General features: G+C 35.6%; 1 protein-coding gene across 2 annotated transcripts; it reads right to left on the bottom strand.

The window, feature by feature from the left end:
• Positions 1–2,249: 2,249 nt before the first annotated feature.
• Positions 2,250–21,934, bottom strand: LOC114385393. 2 transcript variants are annotated; one of them, XM_028345449.1, is made up of 16 exons: positions 21,605–21,933; positions 21,328–21,438; positions 20,980–21,138; positions 20,368–20,667; positions 20,159–20,256; positions 19,513–19,597; positions 19,159–19,377; positions 14,940–14,999; positions 8,157–8,242; positions 6,069–6,388; positions 5,884–5,975; positions 5,677–5,806; positions 3,600–4,759; positions 3,222–3,517; positions 2,778–2,936; positions 2,250–2,669 (listed from the first exon to the last, which is right to left on the bottom strand). In XM_028345449.1, exons 1-16 carry the CDS (start codon positions 21,737–21,739, stop codon positions 2,534–2,536), a joined length of 3,546 nt encoding a protein of 1,181 aa, XP_028201250.1. In that variant the 5' UTR covers positions 21,740–21,933; the 3' UTR covers positions 2,250–2,533. The 2 variants fall into 2 exon arrangements, with proteins under 2 accessions (XP_028201250.1, XP_028201251.1); XM_028345450.1 differs by lacking the exon at positions 14,940–14,999 and having other exon boundaries at positions 21,605–21,934.
• Positions 21,935–22,714: the final 780 nt, after the last annotated feature.

Here is a 22,714-nt window from a genome sequence, read left to right as displayed (position 1 = left end):
TCGTCGTAGCCTTCATCTTCTTTCAAACTTTAATGTATATATTCCAACGACGTTTGGACAGGAGTTGTTTGGGTAGAAAGATTAAAATAACTTTTTTTAAAAAAAAAAAATTATTGGAACTAAAGTGATTTGTTTTAAATTGGGTTAACTAAGTTTTTAATTTTTAAAATTTTTTGAAATTCAATTTTTGATCTTTAAATAGAAGTTTGATGGGTCAAAATTCTTAAACATTTACGAAATTCAGTTTTTATTTCCTAAACAAAAATTTGACGGGATAATGTTCTTTAACTTTTTTAAAATTTTGATTTTTAGTCTCTCAAATCTCATCAAATAAATAAAACTAATGAGTTTAAATTTTTATTTAGGGATTAAAAACTAAAATTTTTAAAAGTTTAGGGAACTTGACCGGTCAAACAAAAATTTAAAACTAAAAATCTTAGTGAAAAAAGTTTAGAGACTTTGATCAATCAAACTTTTGTTTAGAGACTAAAAAACTGAATTTCGAAAAAATTTAAGTTCTAAAAGCTTAGTTAACTCTTTTAAATTTAGATGACAAAAAAAAACTTATTCTAAATTTAAAAGACTAAAAACATAATTAAGTCTAATTAACTCACACTTAAATATGTTTTATGCCTATAAAATACATTTTTTTAGATTACTACCTAAATTATTTTCTTTTGCTTTTGGTACTTGAAATATTTCTTTTTTGTTTTCATACCTACTATTAGTGTTTGTCCATTAAGTGATGACATAACAAATCACATTATCATTGACACGTCTTTTTAAGAATTTTATTTATTTATTTTTAATTATTGTCTCTAGAGTTGGCTAAGCTGATGCTAGTTTCTTGATTCTAATTTGTTCTCCAACTTTGAGAAGGAGAAAGAGAAAGAGAAGGAGAAGAAGAATAAGAAGGTAGTAAAGCTCGTGGAAGAAGGGATCCTTGGTGTCGTGAGGCCGTCCCACTGGTGATGCTGAGTTCATTGTCACTACGATGACATACTCAATCTTAACCGTTCAAAAATAATTTAGAAACAAGAAATTAGCATTGACTTAACTGACTCTAGATACAATAAAAAATATAAACAAAATTTTTTCAAAAACTAACGTAGCGGCTTTTAAGTCATTTGGGAATAAATTAGAAAATTTGCATCGGTTTAGTCGACTCTAGTTACAATGATATAAAAATAAACAAATTTTTTTTAGAAACAAATGTGATGACTTAGGATCAAGAAATTAGCATCAACTTAATTGATTCTAACAACTATAAAAAAAATGTTTAAAACTAATGCGGCACGTCATCACTTAATGGACAAACATTAACCGTAGGTATGAAAATAAAAAATCAGTTATAGATACGAAAACAAAAAATAGGTAATAATATAAAAAAGAGATATTTTATATGTATGAAAACATATTTATTTATTTTTTTAAAATTATAGGAACTAAAGTGATTTATTTTAAATTTAGATGACAAAATCAAATTTATGCTAAAGATTAAAAACATAATTAAGTGTAATTAAAACATGCACTAAAATATTTATTTAATTAACTTGCGATTTACGTACTACCGCATTGTTGGCTCTGCCTTGTGGCTGGAATTAACTCCTATCGTGGAACTACATTTTTCCTGTCGGTTAAATGATAATTTGAAAAAAAAAAAAAAAAACTTAATGATCATAACTAAGAAGCACATATGCTTGACGTCATAAAAATTTAAGTGGACGTACGGTTGTTATATATTGTAAATAAAAGGAAGAAAAAGAGAACACATAAATAAATGATGATTGGACATTCGTTAGATTTATCAATAATGATATCTAAGTAACACCTAAGTAAAAAAAAATAAATTTCTTCCCTTTCACGTTGTCAAGTAAAAAATTTTGGTTTCTTAAAAAAAAAAGTGAAAAATTTAGGTTACAAGACATTCTATCATGTATTTGTCTTCTTTTTTAATCTCCACTGTTTTGTCTCCTTTAAAGGAATATTTTAAAGCCATGATACTGTTCTAAAATAAAGTGTCTTAAATACACTTTTAGTATTAATAATATTGTTGACAAATTAATACTAATGATATTATTAACAACATCGTTAATATTAGTATATTAATATATTACAAGGACTTTAAAAAAATACTCAAGTCAAATCTTATCTAACTAAAATGATTAGGATTTATTTAATTAATATTTATAAGGAGAGATATATAGATACAAACATTCAATATGATCTATCATATAGACGAAGCAACATGCTCTAAGATTGCAATTTGATGCATTAAGGCAGCCCCTACAGAATTCTAGTTAAAATAAGATTATTTGAACAATAAATAACACGTCTACAATTAATAAATTTTACAATTCCTAGCTCCTGTGCTAATCCTTCGCTGCTATGGTTTATTTTACAATCTCAGCCCATGATCGTAATCATAGGCGTCAATAAGCCATATTGGCCTCGTCCTATGCCAAACACCAACTCTTATTTTCACAGAACTAATGGCTTTATTTTTAAATTAAATGTACGCTCTAAAGTTTAATCATGTACAGTTGCTTTCCATGTTAGCAGTATATTGTGAAGAAATATTTCTGAACAAATCACCTTCACACACCAATGATATAATTTCAGGGGACAACGCCATTCTACCTCTGCTCAAATAATGTGGAGCAACCCGCCTGCATTAAGACATTATGCGAAATGCGGAAAACTGATTAAGCCATTCTTGGTTAACTTTTTCAATTAATCAGAATGCTGAAAACTGATTTTGCTTCACAAACATGTACCTTCGTTTTCTCATATTTTCAGAACCATGTGAAATGCGGAAACCTTCTGAAAATGAAATTTGGCGTAGTGAAGATATATATTCATTGAACGCAAGACCTTTCATTGATAATGACGATCTTGCAGGAATGATAGACCGGATCGCGTTGGACAAACATGTTCTGTTTTTCATTAAATTGCTGAAGTAAGTCTGACATTAAGCAAATACCGAAAAATATTTTTTAAGTTAAAAGAATGAGAAAATGTAAAACAGTTTTATATTGTTATCTAATCATAAACCACTGTTGATATGACTTTAAAGTAGTGATTGTAAAAGTCAACACACTTATTTACATGGTGGTCTGTGATTAGATAACAATGAAACTGTTTTATACGTCAGTGTATGACCATTAAATTCTAAAAGAATTGTGTGCACTAACAATTAAAATGAAGTCAAGGACAAATACCTCTTCATAATATTTGTTGGGTCGTTCACCTCTAATTGCTTTTTGGCATGGATACTTGTGCTTTTTGTTTGGTCCTGTCTAGACAAGTTTCCCAGTGCCATAACATTAGTAGTGCAAGCCAACATCTCTGAAGTTAGATCTACCTCATTCATAAAACCAAACTTAGATCCCACATCTGATATACGTTTGGCATAAAAACAAAAACCATGTACAGCAACAGTAGACATCATCATTTGTTCATAATACCAACTATATATGGCTTCATCGGAAAGGGACATCAGAGGCTCCATAATACCCTGCACAAGTGCACATTCATTATTATCATAATTAAGGTACTAAAACAATATAAATGAAGAAAAACTTTTTTAAGGCACTTACACATTGTTTTTGTTGGTGACCATGAAACAGTAAGTCAGCTTCAGAAATTAGATTGGTCAGTCCACTAGTAAGTTTAACAACTTGAATAACACCCAGTTCTGGGTTGTCATGCTGTCCTAAATCCTTTTGACAAATACGATGTTTCCTCCACAAATGTACCATATCCATCGCCATAGATGGACTGGACTCAGCAAACTTTGATTTCCATTTAAAATCAGCATGGCCGCACTCATCTATTACATTACACACAGTTGAGGTTTCCGTGTTCCCATCTCTGAGATTTTGCACTGCGGCTTTTGAAAAAGATTCCGGAATTTCAGTATTTACCAATGAATCAGAATTTTGTGGCAATTTGTCTAAGGACTGACAAACACTGAAAGTGAACGGTGTCAGCTCATTATTCAGAGAAACTTCTACCGGATCAGCATGGCAGCCAGAAGACACTGGTCCAGACATTGGCTTTATTCCATTTTGAATTGCTGTCTCAGGAATGGATATTGTTCCTGGAAAACAGGACATATCAAACGATTTACATGTTTCATTTAAGCATGCATCATGAGCAGTTTCTACATATTTATACCGTTCCTCCTCTGAATCTTCCAGACCAGAACAAACCAGTTTACAAAATGATGTACTGGGGTAGGCTTGATTCGTTTGAAACTTACATAGATATTCACTGTTGCTTTCAAGGGAATGTCTCTTGTAAACTTCCTCATGAACGTCTAGAGAATGTCCATTGTTTGGATCCTTCTCCTCAGAATCAGAGGACATCACTATATGTTTACTTTGATCCTTTTGCCAAGAGGATGTTACCAGGGATCCAGAACAATGTGATAGTTCAGAAATAGCACTATGTTGACTTTCAAACCTACTGCAGTCTGTAAGAGATCTCTTGATCCTCTCAACCTTGGCCTCTAAATAATCAGTCTTCATAAATTGCACATCTAAATCATTTTTCCTTTCATTTATGTCTAGCTCTTTATTAACTAACCCCTGCGAGCATGAGTTGTCCTCCATTATGGTTATTGAGTTAGCAATTTCCTTCTCAATTAGTTTGGATAACTCTGAGGGATAATCACAGGGTAGCATCTTTGGTATTATCTGATGACAAGCCTCAAGATCAAAAGGAAGTGAGCCATACACCTTCTGCACTTTCCTGTCTGGACAGTAAAGAAAGAAAATGTTTACATTTCTGCAATGGGAATTGTATGTTGTCTTATTTGCAATATTAATCACATATGCATTTATATTCACACACAATTTATATATTTGAGTTGTTAGTTTCTAGAAGTACCTTGTGAAAAAAAAAATCTTTCCATCAAGTTGAAGTCATAAAATTGAAAATGTATTAAAGAAAATAGTGAGTGAAAAGGGATGGGGGGAAAAATCTTCAGTTTTTGCTTCAAGACTAGTTAAAAAGGGGGCAAACTAGCACGAGGCTCCCACCTAGTAAAGTCTGGGGAGGCTATATGTACATGTAGAGGCTGGTTTTTGGGTTTGATTCATCTTATTTGAGCATGAGTTAAACAGGACCACTAAGGGTGACAAAGCTCTCTTTATCAGGTTTTAACACATTTGCATTCCGAGGATTTGAACTCGAGACAGCCAGTCGGTCAAGTGAGGACAATCTCTTTCCAATTGATCTATATGTGCTCAATTAAAAAATAACCATCATGGAAAACTCAAGGAAGATAATTTCTATATATGTCAAATAATTTGTTCAAAGAGAATGAACAAATAAATAAATAAAAGTGTAATTGATATTGGTTTCCCCCTAATCTGATTACTCACAATTACAAAATAGCTGATCCCTATCTCTCTTGATAGAAGTATTTTGATCTAACTTCTCTAACCTTTTAAATATTTCTCCAAAATTAATCGATAAATAATATAATAAGCTGTTTTCTTTTCTGTGTACATGCTACAAGCTATTGCTAACACAAATGAAAAAAAAAGTAGGCCTTAAAAAGAGAGCAATCAAAGCACACAATAATAAGCCCAAATTTGAACTATGGTTTTCTTTAAGTCATAAACATCCACATGCAACAAAAGTAATTGCTATGTAAGTGTAACACACCTTTTTTATATTTTTTACTCTGGAACCAGAACTGAAGTTGCATAATGGTTTTACGAATATCTCCATCACAAGACTGGATAAAATTTTTCAGTAAAAGAGGATTGATGTTGACTTCTTCTGTGACACAAACCTGCAGGTCATCCATAGAAGTATAAATTTCGCTTTCAATTTTCCGTTCTGAGGAGTTGGAAATCCCAAAGCACATACCATGTACATATGGCAAAGTAACTCATCTGGCAATGGCAATGAGAAAGAAACATGTAGTCTTGCAAAACTATCTGGTAGGCCACCATTATTACCTAATTTGAAAAAATGACATCGTCATAAATATGAACGCATTGACCAAAGCTATATGTTGAGCAATGATGCATTATTGTAACAAGTCATCTCACTATTGCTGGTCAATATAATTGGCCCTTTTGCTGTCTCAGAAATGTGTTGTATGGCAGCAATACATCCACGATCTTCAGGAAAAAGGATGTCCACATCCTCAACTAGAATTAGAGTTTGGACACTACCACATGTAAATACATTACTTTTGCCACGTAACCTTGGAGAGGTTCCACCAAGACTACAGGCTTCATCATCGGAAATGGTTATCAGTTCAATCACCCCATCACCCATCTCCTCAGCTTCTATACCATTAGGCAAAGCTGGACTTGGAAGCAACTTCACAGTTTTCTTATGTGGACTCTCAGTGTGATCCAATAACCTGAAAGAGAAGCACCATATAAGATATTACCACAGAACAGATTGACAGAAAGGGTTCTTACAGTGAGTAACTTGATTCTATTAAAATAAGATTGAAAAGGAAAACCATGCAATGAAGAAATTCAACATTAAATTCCATACTCTTGTTTTCCCCTTACCCTTAAACCCATTCATTTGATTTCTCTATCTCACTGAAGAATGAATTTAGGAGCCCATCCTGCACTCCAGCCCACATTACAAGGTTATTGCTTAAGACATTTAGGGACTTCAACAACGCTTCTTAATAGTTTGCTAATGCCTTTACTATCCTGAACATCTAAAATTTTGTTAGGATCCAATTGCAAGGTATGGATCTTGAGTCTCACATTGGAAGTATGGGATTCTAGTGTGAGGTTTATAAGCCCTTGAACTCTCCAACTAGAACCACTAACTTATGTCGTGTGGTTTTCCCAAGTTATTTTTATCAATTAGTGTCATAGGCTCATAGTCTACCACCATGTCTCTTATCTGCAAACAAGTGATGACACCGGCTAAAGAGATTTAGGGAGAAGAGAGAAAGAGAGAGAGAGAGAGAGGAAAGTGTTTCTATATTGATGAGGATTCAACCAGACCATAGATCGGGGAATGAAACAGTACATATAGGCAGTTGCATAACAGAATGATAAAGCTGTTGACAGTTGTACTTACAATTGTCTAATAGAAAACTAACCTAACCTGAATTAGTTAACTGTGAGAAACAGTTAACTAACCTCTGATTACAAGAAATACAGAAACTAAGTAAAAAACACTTTAGGGAGTAAAATACTAATCTCTTACCGGCAATTGCAATGTCTGCCCGAGACTAGTTAAAGGGCTAGTGCACAAACAACCTGCATGTGTGTTGGAGCTGCAGAGCATGGTGCGATGATAGGATCCAATTGCAAAGTTTGGGACTTGAGTCCCATTAGAAGTATGGAATTCTAGTGTGGGGTTTGTAAGACTTTGGGCTCTCCAACTACAATGACTAAGTTTTGTGGTGTGGTTCTCACAAGGTTTCTTTCAAATTTGCTTCTCTCTTAATTGGATAATCACCCTACTAGAGCTTGAAAAAATCAAACTACTAATTTAAAGACAGCATAGAATTATTTGATTTTGCAACAACTACTAACACAATGCTTTCATCTACCCAACATATAGTATTGTTTAGTCTATGGCATTTCCTCAAGGGCATCTATATTCCCATGTAAATTTAAATGAAGTGCCAATTACCTGTGAAAGAAGAAATGCTCTTTCTTAGACAAAATTAAGACTCAAATAAGTCAACAAAATATTGAAGGAAAGTGAAAGCACATATGAGCTAAAGTATGGTCAGATAATCTTAGAATGTGGGTTTAGCCTAACTCAACCCTAAAAGCTAGCTCATGAAGTGAGGATTACCTTCCACTTATATATTTTATCTTGACGCTATCTCTAGCCGATATGGGACTTGGGTTTTCCCAATACTCCCCCTCATGCCCAACATTTTTGAGCTTGGTATGAGCATAACATGGTGGGTGACCAATTTAATGAATCTAGAATAGCTTGTGATACCATCTTAGAATGTGAGTTGAGCCTAACTCAACCCCAAAAAGTAGCTCATGAAGTGAGGGTTTTCTTCCACTTATATACTCTATCTTGGCACTATCTCTAGCCGATGTGGGACTTAGGTTTTCCCAAATAAAATAACACAGCAACAGATGTTTTTAGTAACAACAGTTCTTAGCAAGCATTGACAGGACACATTAATAAACCTTTTGAACTTTCCGTGATTTGATTCAAGAGTCGATCCAAATTTTTGCTTGACAGCAGCCCCGTTTCGACAATCTGATGCATTGATCTGTTAAGACATGAGCAATAAACTTTGAAATATTTTACCAAATTCATAAACAAAATTACAGATATATTAAAACAAAGAAAGGACAAGTTTTAACAATTAACAACTAGAAGATATTACAAAAAGCTGCTCACAGGAGTGTGGGGATACATCCCGCATCTGTTTCTCAAATACTTCCTATTGGAAAGTAGGCCATTATAAGGGCAACACTAATAATTGTTTCCAACACTACTGTTATTATGCCTTTAGGAAAGGATACTGCTGGGCTGTTAAGAAAGTAGGTGAAGGGCGAAGGCATATGCCTCTTGTTATTGGTCCTCTAATTTGTGAAAGGAATCAGTGGTGTTTGGTGGAGATGCACATTGGCATATGGGAAGTGCTTTGCTTTGGCAGTTACAAACTTACAACATCTGGTCACATCAGCAATGCTGACAATCAACATAGTTCCCAAAGAGAGTTTGGCAAAGGTCAGAGTTCTGATGGGAAAGAGATAAATGCTGAAGCATTTTCTACAGTTATGGTCTGTCTAGAGTTTTCTCTACTATGCACAAAGACAGGATAGATAGGGTGAAATTAAACAATGTTGTTAAGAATGCCTGCAAAATTCAGGATTCAAATTGACTCTTGAAGAGATTGAAGAAGATTCTCCATTTGCAGGTACAGAGGTGGGCCGGCAGAGTTTATATGATAAAGATGATCTTGATTCCTTTTATGAAGACAATGAAGGTCTGTTTCTGGATGAATTAAGGGAAGAATATGAGCAATAGGATGTTCGGCAGGGTGTTTTGACATTGATGATAACTTACAAGGAGTGAAAAGATTATTTTCAACAAGAAAGTGCAGAGGTTGTTGAAACTTGTTTGGGTTTTCAAATTTCCAGAAAGGGCAAGAGGTTAATTTTGAAGATGTAAATGTCTACTTCTGGATGGCTTAAGAGAAAAAATTGATCAATAGAATGGTGAGCAAGAGTGTCCCTATATTGATGATATCTTACAAGGAGTGAAGGAGCTTTTTCTACAACAAATTGTTCAAATTAATAATACCGTAAGTTTAGGCTGCAAGGATCGCATAGAAGAGAATGGTATCCTAGATGTCATTCTTTCAATGCTGATTCTAGAAAGGAAATTCTTCCTTGTCCAGATATTGAAAAGCTGAAACTTTTTGGTCAAAGTGAAAAGGGCCATGGATGAGGAAGACCTTTGGAAAATGCAAGTGATTTGGGTGATCCAAAATAACTTCTTGATTCAATGGGGATAACGGCGGTTGATCCTTTGGGTATGGAGGTAAAGGTAGTTTTTCTGCCAAATATCTATAGTACGAAGAAAGTACAAAAAGCAACAAATAAATTATGGATGATCTAGAGGAACTAGAAGGCTTGTCTAGGTTCTTTTGAAAGCTTTTAGTTATCTCCTTTATTGAAGGCGATGGTTGTGTTGTTTGTGTTCATTTTAGTTTTACTTTTTCCCTTTTTCAGAGGTGATTTTGTGAAGGGAGTTTCCTTCAAGAGTTTTAGGGTAGTTGTGGTGGCTCCCATCTCTCTTTTCTTCTTAGGTTGCATTTGATTTGTGGTTACCTGTTAAGGTTTTTACATTTCTTTTCCTTTGTTGAAGATGTGATTTGATCACTATAATTAGGGAATTATCATTAGCTGATAATTAGGGATTATTGTCATTAATAGTCTGGATTAGGTTTCCCTAAATTGTATTGTTATTCAATTATAATTAAGAGTATACATGTATGATGCAACACACGATTACAGTAAAACCTTTCTATATGGTATCATAGAGATAGGTTAAAATTTTTCCTCTATTATTTTTTCTGTCTCCATGTGCGTTCTCTATTGTTCGCATGAATAGTAACACGAATCGAACCGCAAGTCTCTGTTCACCACCGCCGAGACCCCCTTACCCCGACATGACCACACCCCTAGAGTTTCCTCCCTCCGGCAACCAGAACGCCTCCTAATCTACTGCCACACACTACTTCTTCACCAACGAGTAGACCTCACTAAATCGGCACGTGATCCACTATCTGGCGTACTAACTCGCCGGCAACCCCTCCATCAAACTCGCCTACCTCCGACATACCTTCCCAACCCCCTATTTGGCACCTTTTCAATGAATTTCTGATGGCCTCTCTCATTTTTGCTGCCCCAGTTACGTTCACTATTGTTCCGCTGATTCCGTGCGAAAAATTAATCAGGACCACGAACTACAGCACTTGGGTCGCTTCTATTCAGTTGTGGTTCCAATGCCAAGGCCATGCAGATCACCAAACCACCAAACAAACGGATGTTTCGACCAAAAATCAAGCCCATTGGAAGCAAATCGATAGGATGCAGCGTGCTATGGTTCTCTCTTGCTCCCAACCTTCAGGCATAGTACTAGGCTTTTACAGCCTGCTATGATGTGCGGACCAAGGCCAAGAAAGTTTACTCCAACGATGTCCATCGTTTCTACAGTGTATTCACTACCTTAATGAAAATTAAGTTAGAAAACATGGACATGTAGACACACCTTGGTAAGCTTGATCGTTTGATTGCGGGATATTCTACTATGCCCTTTACTACTAATGTAACAACTTTTTACAAACAATGCGGACAGTTCTTCATAGTGGTTGCTCTTGCTGGACTCACATCAGACCTTGACGCAATTCGCAATCAGATATTATCGAGTCCTACGGTTCCCACCTATGACTTAGTTCAGGAGCAGTTGCTGTGTCTCTCCATTCCACATACCTTCGGACCCTTTTCCACTTCTACTGGGGATTCCTCTGCCTTTGTCTCTCACTCCTCTCATCATGGAGGACGTGGTGATGGTCGAGGTATTCACTGCCACTACTGCAAGAACTGGGTTCATGTTGAAGAAGACTGTCACATCAAAGCAAGACAATTGTCTCGATGAGTTAATGTGGCCCAAGTGACCACCTTTGTTCAGAGATTACTATCTCTGTTGCTGAGTATAATGAGCTTCTCTAGCTTCGAGCAGCCAACAAAACTTGCATCACATGTTACCTCTGGCTCAGTCTGGTAATCCTGTAGCCTTTGTTTCTTAGTCCTCCTCTCTTGGACCTTAGATTCTTGATTCCAGTGCCTCTGATCATATGACAGGTAACCAATCTCTTTTCTCTTCCTTGACTTTTTCAAACACCTTGCCTTCTGTTACTCGCACAGATGGCTCTCAGATTAAAGTTCGAGGCATCGGACAAACACACCCTTTTCCTCAATTTTCATTAAATTTTGTCTTATTTGTTCTTGGTTGTCCTTTTAATTTAATCTATATTAGCAAACTCACTTGCTCTATATTTTTCTGTCCAATTTGTTAATAATTCCATTCTTGTACAGGTTCGACACACTTGACTGAGAATTGGAGTAGGACATGAGTCTGGAGGATTATATCAGCTTACGCCTCCGATTGCCTGTGGCTGTGTCTCATCTGCATCTCCAGCTCTCGCACATCAACGCCTTGGGCACTCGAATCTGGAGAAATTGCATCTATTAGTTCCAAGTCTTTCTAATGTTAAGTCCTTTCAATGCGAGTCGTGTCAACTAGGTAAATATACTCATACCAATTATGGTTCTCGTGTCAATAATAAGCGTGTTGTGTCACCTTTTGTCTTAGTTCGCTCTGATATTTGGGGTTCGAGTCAAGTTTGTTCCACATTAGGATTTTTTATTTTGTCACATCTATAGACGATTTCTCTTGTTCTACTTGGGTTTTTTCTAATAAAGAATCGTTCTGATGTTTTTCTATTTTTCAAAGTATTTTTGTTGAGATTCAAAATCAGTTTGGCTCCTTAATTAAAATTTTACGAACACATAGTGCAAAAGAATATTTGTCATCCCAGTTTTAGTCCTTCCTAAACTCGCAAGGGACTCTTCATCAAACATCATGTGCCTAAACACCACAACATAATGGTGTTGCTGAACGCAAAAACCGTCACTTGGTGGAAACAACTCACACCCTTCTTCACTATAATGTCCCACTTCGTTTTTGGGGGGGTGCTTCTTTTACTGCTTTTCATATGATTAACTGCATGCCTCCATTGGTTTTCAATAATCAGATTTCTTATTCCATCTTGAATCCTAAATAGGACCTTCATTCGGTTCCTCTCCATGTCTTTAGAAGTACATGTTTTGTCCATGATCACTTTCCAGGTAGAAATAAACTCTGCCAAGTCTCTAAAATGTATATTTCTAGGTTATTCCCACCTCCAGAAGGGTTACCGATGCTTCTCTCCTCAACTTCAACGGTATCTGATCTTTACTGATGTTACATTCTTTTAGACTACTCCTTTCTTTCCTTCCATCGTTGAAAATGACCCTCTGGAGGTTTCACCTGTTGTTTCGGCACCACTCGTTGCTCCTGCTCCAACTCCACCGCCACTACTCACATACCACCGACGGATACAGGCACTACCAGCAGCGCCACTTACTGATCCTCCATCATCATCTCCTACTCCAAACATCTGTCCACCACCATCGCTTGCAATTGAATTTCCCATTTCCCTACGCAAAGGTGTTCGATCCACTCGTAATCCCAATCCTTTATATGCTTTTACTCTTAATTGTGACTGTTTATCTCCCTCTTATTACTCTTTTATCTCTTCTTTGGATTTTGTGTCTATTCCAAAAGTGTACAGGTGAAGCCATGGCTGACCACAATTGGCAAAAGACGATGCTGGCAGAAATGGCTATGCTGGATGCCAACAACACATGGGAGCTTGTTCCCTTGCCTCCTAACAAATCCACTGTTGGGTGTTGTTGGGTCTATAAGGTGAAGATCACACTAGATGGCACTATTGATCACTATAAAGCTCGCCTGGTGGCCAAGGGATATTCTCAGATTTTTGGTCTTGATTATGGTGAAAATTTTCTCATGTGGTCAAAATGATCTCTGTTTGACTTTTTCTTGCTATGGACGCAATCCGACATTGACCTCTTCACCAGTTGGATATCAAAAATGCCTTCTTGCATGGTCAATTGCAAGAAGAGGTGTACATGGATCAGCCATCTGGCTTTTTGTCTCCGGTGACTCCTCCCTTGTTCGTAAGCTTTGTCTCACTCTATGGCTTGAAGCAATCTCCCCGTGCCTGGTTTGGTCGTTTCAGCTCCGCTGTGCTTGAATTTGGTATGACTCACTGTGAAGTTGATCACTCAGTAATATTCCTTCATTCTAAGTCTGGTTTGTGCTTCTATCTCGTATATGTTGATGACATCGTCATCACTGGTGATGACTCCACAGGGATCCTCCACCTCAAGTCTCACCTTCATAGGCAGTTTTAGACTAGGGACTTGGGCCCACCCAGGTACTTCCTCGGCATTGAAGTTGCCCAATCCTCATCTAGCATTGTCATTTTCCAATAGAAGTATGCCTTAGACATTTTGATTGAGACAGATATGATTGATTGTCGCTCGAGCGATACTCCCATGGATCCTAATGTGAAACTTCTTCCGAGTTAGTAGGAGCCATTGAAAGACCTCAGAAAATATCGTCGTCTAGTACGCAGGCTTAATTACCTCACTGTCACTAGACCAAATTTGCAGTCAGTGTGGTTAGCCAATTCTTGGAGGAACCATGTGATAGTCATTGGAATGTTACCTTAAGAATGCACCAAGTCGCGGATTAATATATGGAGATAAAGACAATGCCAAAATTGTCTGTTATTCTAATGCTAACTAGGTAGGATCACCATCAGATAGAAGGTCCAGTTCTGGATATTATGTTCTTATTGGAGGGAACTTGATCTCTTGGAGGAGCAAGAAGCATAAAATAGTTGCTAATCCAATGTTGAAGCTGAGTACTGTGCTATGGAAGCAATTCCATCCGAGATTACATGGCTCAGGCAACTTTTCCAAGAGCTAAAATTTGGAGACACTCAGGATACTAGACTGCTATGCGACAATCAAGTTGTTCTCCACATTGCATCAAAGTCGATCTTCCATGAGCAGACTAAACACATCGAAATTAACTGTCACTTTGTGAGAGAGAAGGTGCTCTCAGGAGAAATCATCACTAACTTTGTCAGCTCCGGTGATCAACTTGCAGACATGTTTACTAAATACCTCAAAGGTTCTCGTGTTGACAACATATGTAACAAGCTTGGTTCATATGACATATATGCTCATGCTTGAGTGGGAGTGTTGAAGATATGATTTTATCACTATAATTAGGGAATTATCATTAGCTGATAATTAGGGATTATTGTCATTAATAGTCATGATCATGTTTCCCTAAATTGTAATGATATTCAATTATAAATAAGAGTATACATGTGTGATACAACACACAATTAGAGTAAACCCTATCTATATCCTTCAACCTTGTGGTTTATAGAGGATAACTTATCCTCTCTTATATTCTCCCCTTCCTATATATATATATATATTATTTTTATTTTTTTCTATCCCAGAAAATAAGGAAAACAATATTTTTAACTAAAACATAATAACTGCCATTCTTCATATTGGGTACGGAATGGAATAGAATGCATAACTCCAAAATTCAGAAAAGAAGCAAACTTTACAATACATCATCATAAACCCAATCTAGCTAATTAATTTCTATGCTTGATCTTTACTGATTCATTTGAAAAATCAAAGGTAGCTATTTGCAGTGTGCGTGAGATTAATGAATATCATTACAAAGATGGATCAATTGAAAGCATAAATATACAAAAATATATTTTTAAATAGTGATACCTCTAAAATCTTAAACCCTTGTTCGTGGGCACAAGCATAGACAGCTGCAGACTTGCCACTCTGCAGCATTACAAACTCATTCTTTAGCAACCAGTTAGAAGTTATGAACAAGAAGTGTTTACTGTTATACTGAAAATATTGAATCCAAGAACATATAAATGATGATAATTATCTACAACTATGTTGAATTCATTTATGTCAGCATTCTTAAGGGCACAAATGGGACATAGTTTTTATAGACCTACCATTAATCAAAATATACCAAGAAAAAAAAAAGTCGATCGTTCCTTCCTACCACCATGATTACCAGAATAAAGAATTACAGAATTTTCTTGATAATTATTATGCAAAATTGAACAGAGGGGCAGCTATGTTATGCTTACCCAAGCCAAGAAAATTGTGGAAGGAACAAATGAGAAAGTTTGCATTTTATATACACTCCTTTAATCAAAATCAAAATACCAAAGAAAAACAAAGACTATCATTACTTAATACTATCATTAGAAATGCAATTAAATTCCTGAACTTTTCTGAATATTTTATGATCATTCATAGGCAACCAATTGCTTGAAAAGTAAAATAAAAAATTAAATTTCTATACGTTTTTTAAAAGACATAGAAACAGAGATTATAATCAAATGATTCCTTGAGGGGAAAAGATGAAGAGTCATTAATAATCTAAATACTGAGAAATAGAAAAAAAAACATGGGAATAAAACTTCTAGCACAAATGTTGGAGAGAAGCTATGGAAATAGAACTTCTAGCACTAGAAGAAAATCAAACATGGGTTGCTGTAACCTGTCCTTCTTCAGTCAAACCCCTTGGCAGCAAATTTGTATTCAATATAAAGCTTTGTTCAGATGGATCAATCGATTGATACAAGACCAGGTTGGTTGTTCTTGGAAATAAGCAAGAATTTGACCTTAATTATGAGGAGACCATTGCACCTGTGGTCAAAATGACTATTGTGCGCACTATTCTTGTCATTGCTGCATCTAAATCTTGGCAAATACATTAGATGGACGTTAAGAACGCATTCCTCCATGGTGACCTCAAGGAGGAAATTTACATCAGACTTCCTATCGGTATGCCTTCACCTTTGTCTAATGTTGTGTGCAAACAGAAGCGTTCTTTATATGGATTGAAACAAGCACCGAGAATATGGTTTGAAAAGTTTCGCACAACACTGCTTAGTTTTTCCTTCATGCAAAGCAGGTATGATCCGTCACTTTTCATACAAAGGAGCTTAAAAGGAATTGTCATACTTCTTGTATATGTGAACGATATTGTGGTCACCGGATCATATCAAGAGGCTACAGTACAATCAAGAGACTGTTGCCCTCAACTTCCCACATGAAAGACCTTGGCCAACTCACTTATTTCTTGGGATTAGAAGTACACTTTCAACAAAAAGACATTTTTGTCAATCAGCACAAATATATTCAAGATCTAATTCAATTAGTTGGTCTCACTAATTCTGCTTCTGTTCACACTCCAATGGAAATTAATCTGAAATTGCAATGAGATGGAGTTGACCTTCTACAAGACCCAACTTTCTATCGTAAGATGGTTGGAAGTCTTATTTACCTAACCATCACCAGACTAAGCATCTCATTTGTTGTCCACACAGTTAGCAAATTCATGCAATTTTCTCGGCATTTGCATCTTTCAGCAGTACATCATATTATTAAGTATCTACTTGGTAATTCTAGTTGTGGTCTTTTCTTTCCTACTGGTGCATCAACACAACTTCAAGCATACAGTGATTCTGATTGGGCTGGATGTCCAGCACAAGAAAATCCACTACTGGTTGGTGAATCTTCTTAGGGGAAGCTTCAATCTCTTGGAAATGCAAGAAACAAGACTTAGTCTCCAAATCATCCACTGAAGCAGAATACCACACCATGTGTGTTGCATGCTCTGAGATTATTTGGTTATGCGATCTCCTTTAAGAGCTTGGTTTTTCATAAGCAAAACCAACTCCTCTGCATGCTAACAATACAAGTGTCATTCAAATTGCCATAAGTCCTGTTTACCATGAAAGAACAAAGCACATAGAGATTAGTTGTCACTCAATCCGGGAAGCATATGACCATCGAGTTATCACCTTGCCTCACATTTCTACATCTGTTCAACAGACATTCTCACCAAATCCTTGACACGTCAATGCCATAATTTTCTAGTCAGCAAATTGATGCTTTTAGACTTACCAGCATCAATTTGAGGATGGATGTCAATGGAATTGATTAGCAAAATATTAGTTATTAATTCGCACAAATTGTAGCATATTTGTTATTATTGGTACAAATTTGTTGGTCATTCAAAACAGGAGATCTTATATGATTATACAACTGTAATTATCTCCTTAATTAGTCATCTCAACTGTAGGATAGCATTTACTGTAGATTGGCTACTTAATGCACAGATGTAGAAATCAAATTGTATAGGCACTATTTAATGCAGAATTCTCCACAGGAGAACACAATTTTTCATCTGCAACTTTCTTAGTCTAATAGGCTACATGGACCACATGATGTCATTCGACACGATTAAAAACCAAGGATTTAAAAGTATTGTTAAGTCTCAAGTCTTCCTTGAAGAGTTCATCCAATGTCCTTTTTGGTCTCCCTCTTCCCCAAGCTAAAAATCATACCATCCACTCTTCTAACTGGCACCTCTTATGGCCTTCTTTGTATATGCCCAAACCACCTTAACTGATTTTATGTCATCTTTTCCTCAATGGGTGCTACACCAATCTTAACATCCTCATTTTTCAAACTCCCAATTTTCTCTCAGGTCCCTTTAAAGCCCAACATTTACTACCATATAGCATAGCTAGACGTATAGCTATACGATAAAACTTGCCTTTGAGCTTGGTAGGCACTTTGCAATCACAAATAACCCCGATGCTTTTTCTCTATTTAAGCCATCCCACTTGTATCCTATGCGTAACATCCTCATTAATTTCTCCATCATCTTGTATGATTGATCCCAAGTATCTAAACTTAGAGACCTGTGGTATGAGTGTATGACATCTTCCCCCAATTTAACTTCCGATCCAAAATTCTCTCATCTCTTGCTAAAATTGTAGTGTATGTATTTTGTCTTACTCATACTTAAATGAAAACCTTTTGTTTCCAAAGTCTGCCTCTAGAGTTCAAGCTTACTGTTAATTCCTTCCCTTGATTCCTCAACCAAGACTATATCATCTGCAAAAAGCATGCAATTCGGGATAATCTTATGTATGTCCTTGATAAGCACATCCAAGACTAGGTTAAACAAGTAAGGACTTAAAGTTGAGCCTTGATGTAATCCTATCCCAATAGGAAAGTCCTTAGTTTCACCTCCTGGAATTCTCACACTAGTAGTTACCCCTTCATACATGTCTTGTATAGCTCAGATATGAGCCATGTGCATGCCTTTTTTCTCCGAAGTCTTCCACAACACATCTCTTGAGACATGGTCATAAGCTTTTTCCAAGTCAACAAAAACCATATGTAAGTCTCTTTCCTTACTTCCGTACTTTTTCATCAACTTCCGGATAAGATAAATGGCTTCTGCTGTAGACCTCCCTAGCATAAAACCAAATTGATCCTTTATATATATATATATATATATATATATATATATATATATATATATATATATATATGTATAACGACACAGTGTACCTAAAACTATTTTAAGTGGCATGTCTGTTTTTTACTGGCCTGAGTTGTTAAGTGTGCCTGTTAGTGTTATCTCTAAAAAAAAGTTAAAAACCAGGTGAAACTATTCGAAAATCAAGAACATGACTGCCTCCACCTTCCACTGCCCTGTACACTATTTATTAAATTTTATAAAATAGGAGGGGTTTTGTGTAGGTTTTAGAAATAGAAGAGGTTTTGTCGGAGAAATGCAAAATAGAAGAGACCTTGGAATAAACTACTCTACATGTAAATAGTACAAGAATAAATATAGCTTTGTTACCTAGAATGCAATATGCCACAAAAAGATCCAGGTGCATGAGCATAAGTGCTTCCAAAATATTAGAATTCAATAGTGAAAAGGTTTTATAAATGGGTCATCTCTAGTTAGTTAACAGTCAAAGTCATTTTCATTCTCCATACCACTTAGGATTTTCACCCATTAAATTATATTTTCAATAATCAAATGGCACAGGATTATGTATCCATGGGGTGTATGCCACAATTTTTGACAAAATATATTTCCACGCACCCCAATTGGTCCTGTAATCAAAAGAACATTCTGTAGGGAATCCTTCTCATTAATATCTTCTGAAGCATAGTCACTATCAGAACAGATATAATTGTCACCATCATCTTGTCTGTTACTTTGATCCCTGTTAGAGGAACCCTTTCTGCATGGATAACGTCTTTCATGCCAAAGATGTAACCAGTCACGCAAGAAATTCATAGCCTCTTCATTACCACAAACCTAAAACAAAGTCATGAAACAAGAGAAGCATGATTTAGGAAATACAAACATGCAACTTAATGTGTGTGTGTTTGTGCGCGCATATATATGTATTAAGTAAAAAAAATACAACAGGAACCAGAAGAAATGTCTGACCTCAAAGGCCTTTGTTGGTTTGTACTTATGTATCCATAAGCTGCTCTCAGCCTTACCTTTACAACTATGGTAGTAAGACCTCATACTGCAAGGCAGGATACAAGGGAAAAATTCATCATCAGGAAAAAAAATTTGCTAGCCAAGCCTATAGCATAAGTGACAGAAAAATGAAGTTGCAGCTATCTAAGATGCTACCAATCACAATAGAATAAAAGCAATGGAAATACAACTTCTAAGAGAAACTGGGAACACTAGACCGTACTTAGGTATGTTAAGAGAGAGAATTTGAAAAGAAGGCAGCAGTAAGAAATTGCTAAAAAATGATTTCACAACCACCTGGCTTTCAGCCAAAATATCACAAATAAACCAATTAATTAGGGCTTATACGTTTCTAGACTGAAGGGGTCTCATAAGTCATAACTGTGCTCCAAAGTTCAAGCAACAGTTTGGCAGCTATTGCATTAGTGAAAAGAAAAATGAACAGACGGAAACAGTGCAACATATTCAGAAAAAGGTATTTAACAGCATCCACAAATAAAGAGAATGTGCATGACATAAACATAAAATAACAAAAAAAATCGCTATGGCAAAATGTACACATATTATCACCAAGAAGATATTTGGTTTGGTTCATGCTTGGGTTAACCTTTCTTGAAGAAATTTACTCAGTGGCTCAGTATCTGACTTTCTGAAAATGCCCTGATGCCCTGAAAAAGTATTTTCATTCACCTCCAAGTCCAGGTCCTGACAATAATTTTAGCTTCCACTGATTACATAAAGCTGTGAAAAGGGGACAGGTTAATGGGGATAGGGACAGAAGGCCCCAAGTCGATTATACAATAATAAATTATGTACCACTTTGGCATCTTCTGGCTTCAAAGGCCATATTGCTTGCTCATTAGCTAGCACAGCTGAGTTTGGTGGTGATATTTCCAGCATACTATCTGGCTGTATAGAAAGTTGACTTGAGCAAGACATGGCATTGTGAGAACTTGAAGCACTTGAGGGTCTTATAGAACTAGGTAAGTTATCAAAATTTAAGGATTCAATAGAACCCTCCATAACAAATAAATTTGAACTTTCTGTACCAAAATCTGCAACGGTGGTCTTATCCAAAAATGTCCAGTCACTCCAGTCAAGGGGTGAAGCACCATCCTGCATCAACAAGAAGAAATTGCAGAATTAAAAACCCAGAGAACAAGGAAATACATTTACCAACATTTGATCATTATTTTAATAAAAGAAGAAATTTAATTGTGATGAATGAACAGAAGAAACTAAAAACAATGAAAAAACCAACAGAACAGAGCTTCCCACCCCTAAACATATCTACAAGTCAAACCCCTTCAAAACTCAAATTAAAACAAGTAGAGACCAAACACCTAATCTTGTAAGAATTCACAAATCAAGCCACCCTTTTATCACATTAGAGGAAGCAACATCAAATCACACACACAACCATCATACCTGAACATTTTCAAATATATGAATAGGACCACATGTAATTCCTCTCCCTTCCCTCTTAACTGCAGATAAAGCATGTTCCTGTCCCTGATTTTGCTTCTCCACCTTCCACAACGAAAAAAACGGATGTATTTTCCGTCCCGCAAACATCCTTGAATCTTCCTGTTTCAGAAAGGAACACAAAGCACACTACATATCACATCACACTAACAAACTCTTGGCCATAACGAAAACCTAGCTCAATGCACCAACAGGTCACAATCAAAATTTCACCCACATATCACTATTCCACACAGCTCAAAACATTAACAAAAAATTCCCTCAAAAGTCACAGCTTCAAGCAACACTAACCTCTGCTGACAATTTTGCTTCCAACCGCAAATCGATCTTCCAAGCCGAATCAGGCGAACCGACTGCCGATCCATTTTTCTTCGGCGTGCTATTCTTCTTCGGGGTGCTATTCTGCTCAAGCAAACAAGACAAATTAAAAAAATTATCAATTTTCACACTCAACACGCATTGGCAAATTAGCATGAGAACACTTGCACCGAAAAGCAAATTACTCTAATTCACCACAATGCAATAACTAAAAACATTAATAATAACAACAATTCAAAAAATGAGAGACCTTGGAGGCTCTTTTTCTTGGAGTGAGTTTTGCGGAGGACTTCCTCTTCTTGGTGTTCTCGGCCGCAGGGGAACATTGCTCTTCTGGCTCTGCTTTTCGGCGCTTCGGCGTGCCGAGATCGCAGGAACCCTTCATGTAGTTTGGATGATTGAATTGAATGAATGAATGAGGAGTTTTTAAATTGAGATATGGGAGTGGTATTTCAGAACGAGGGTTTTTGAAACTGAGACTGGTGTTGGCTGGAAACTGGAATGTAACAGAAAACGGAAAGTGCTTAGTGTGAAATATGCATACCTAATTGTTTTGGACAGCTTAAATTTTCAAACTATTTTTTTAGAATAATTCTTTTTTATATTTATTTTTTGTTAAATATAATATAGTGTTTATATTATAACTTAAACAAGTTAGGTAACTTAGTGATTTAAGTAATGAAAGAAAAGAAAGAATGCGTCATGGGTTCGAATTCTTCCTCAATTGCTTCGGAGTGGAATAATGTTGTCACTTTGATTCTTCAAGAGGCCAAAGACAAATTCAATAGTCTCTTTTTAAATGAAAAATAGATTTTTAAATTCTGAGCGACGCTCGAAATAAATAGAGAGTTTTGGTATTTTTATTTAAATTTTTTTATTTGACGGTAAAGATAGACATAGACGTTTATAAAAAAAAATATGACAATTTTTTTCATTTAATTGATATCACAATTTTATCTTCAATGTATTTACTTTTATTCAATGAAACTGCAGAATTGAACAATATTTATTAAAAAAATATTTAAATACTCTTTCATAGAAAAGGATGATATTTCGTTAATAGATTTCACAATAAATTAAGAATATTAAATAAAATTAGATATTAATATATTTGTAAGTGATCATATGTTTCTTATAATTAGAAATAAAAAATATTTTCATTTATTTCTTTTAGAATAATTATCAGTTGTTTCATTTATATAATAACAAATGTAGTAATATACAATTTCTAATATTTATAAAATAAATCCATCAAAAAAATATTTCTAATATAAATATTGATTATATATTTTAAAAAATGTCAACTTTGTTTCAAAATTAACTGTTTTTATGATTTTTAACGCAAGAGTTTGGAATAAAA

This window comes from Glycine soja, chromosome 14, assembly GCF_004193775.1.
Source record: "Glycine soja cultivar W05 chromosome 14, ASM419377v2, whole genome shotgun sequence".
NCBI lineage: Eukaryota > Viridiplantae > Streptophyta > Magnoliopsida > Fabales > Fabaceae > Glycine > Glycine soja.
This window is presented reverse-complemented; position numbering and strand designations above follow the sequence as displayed.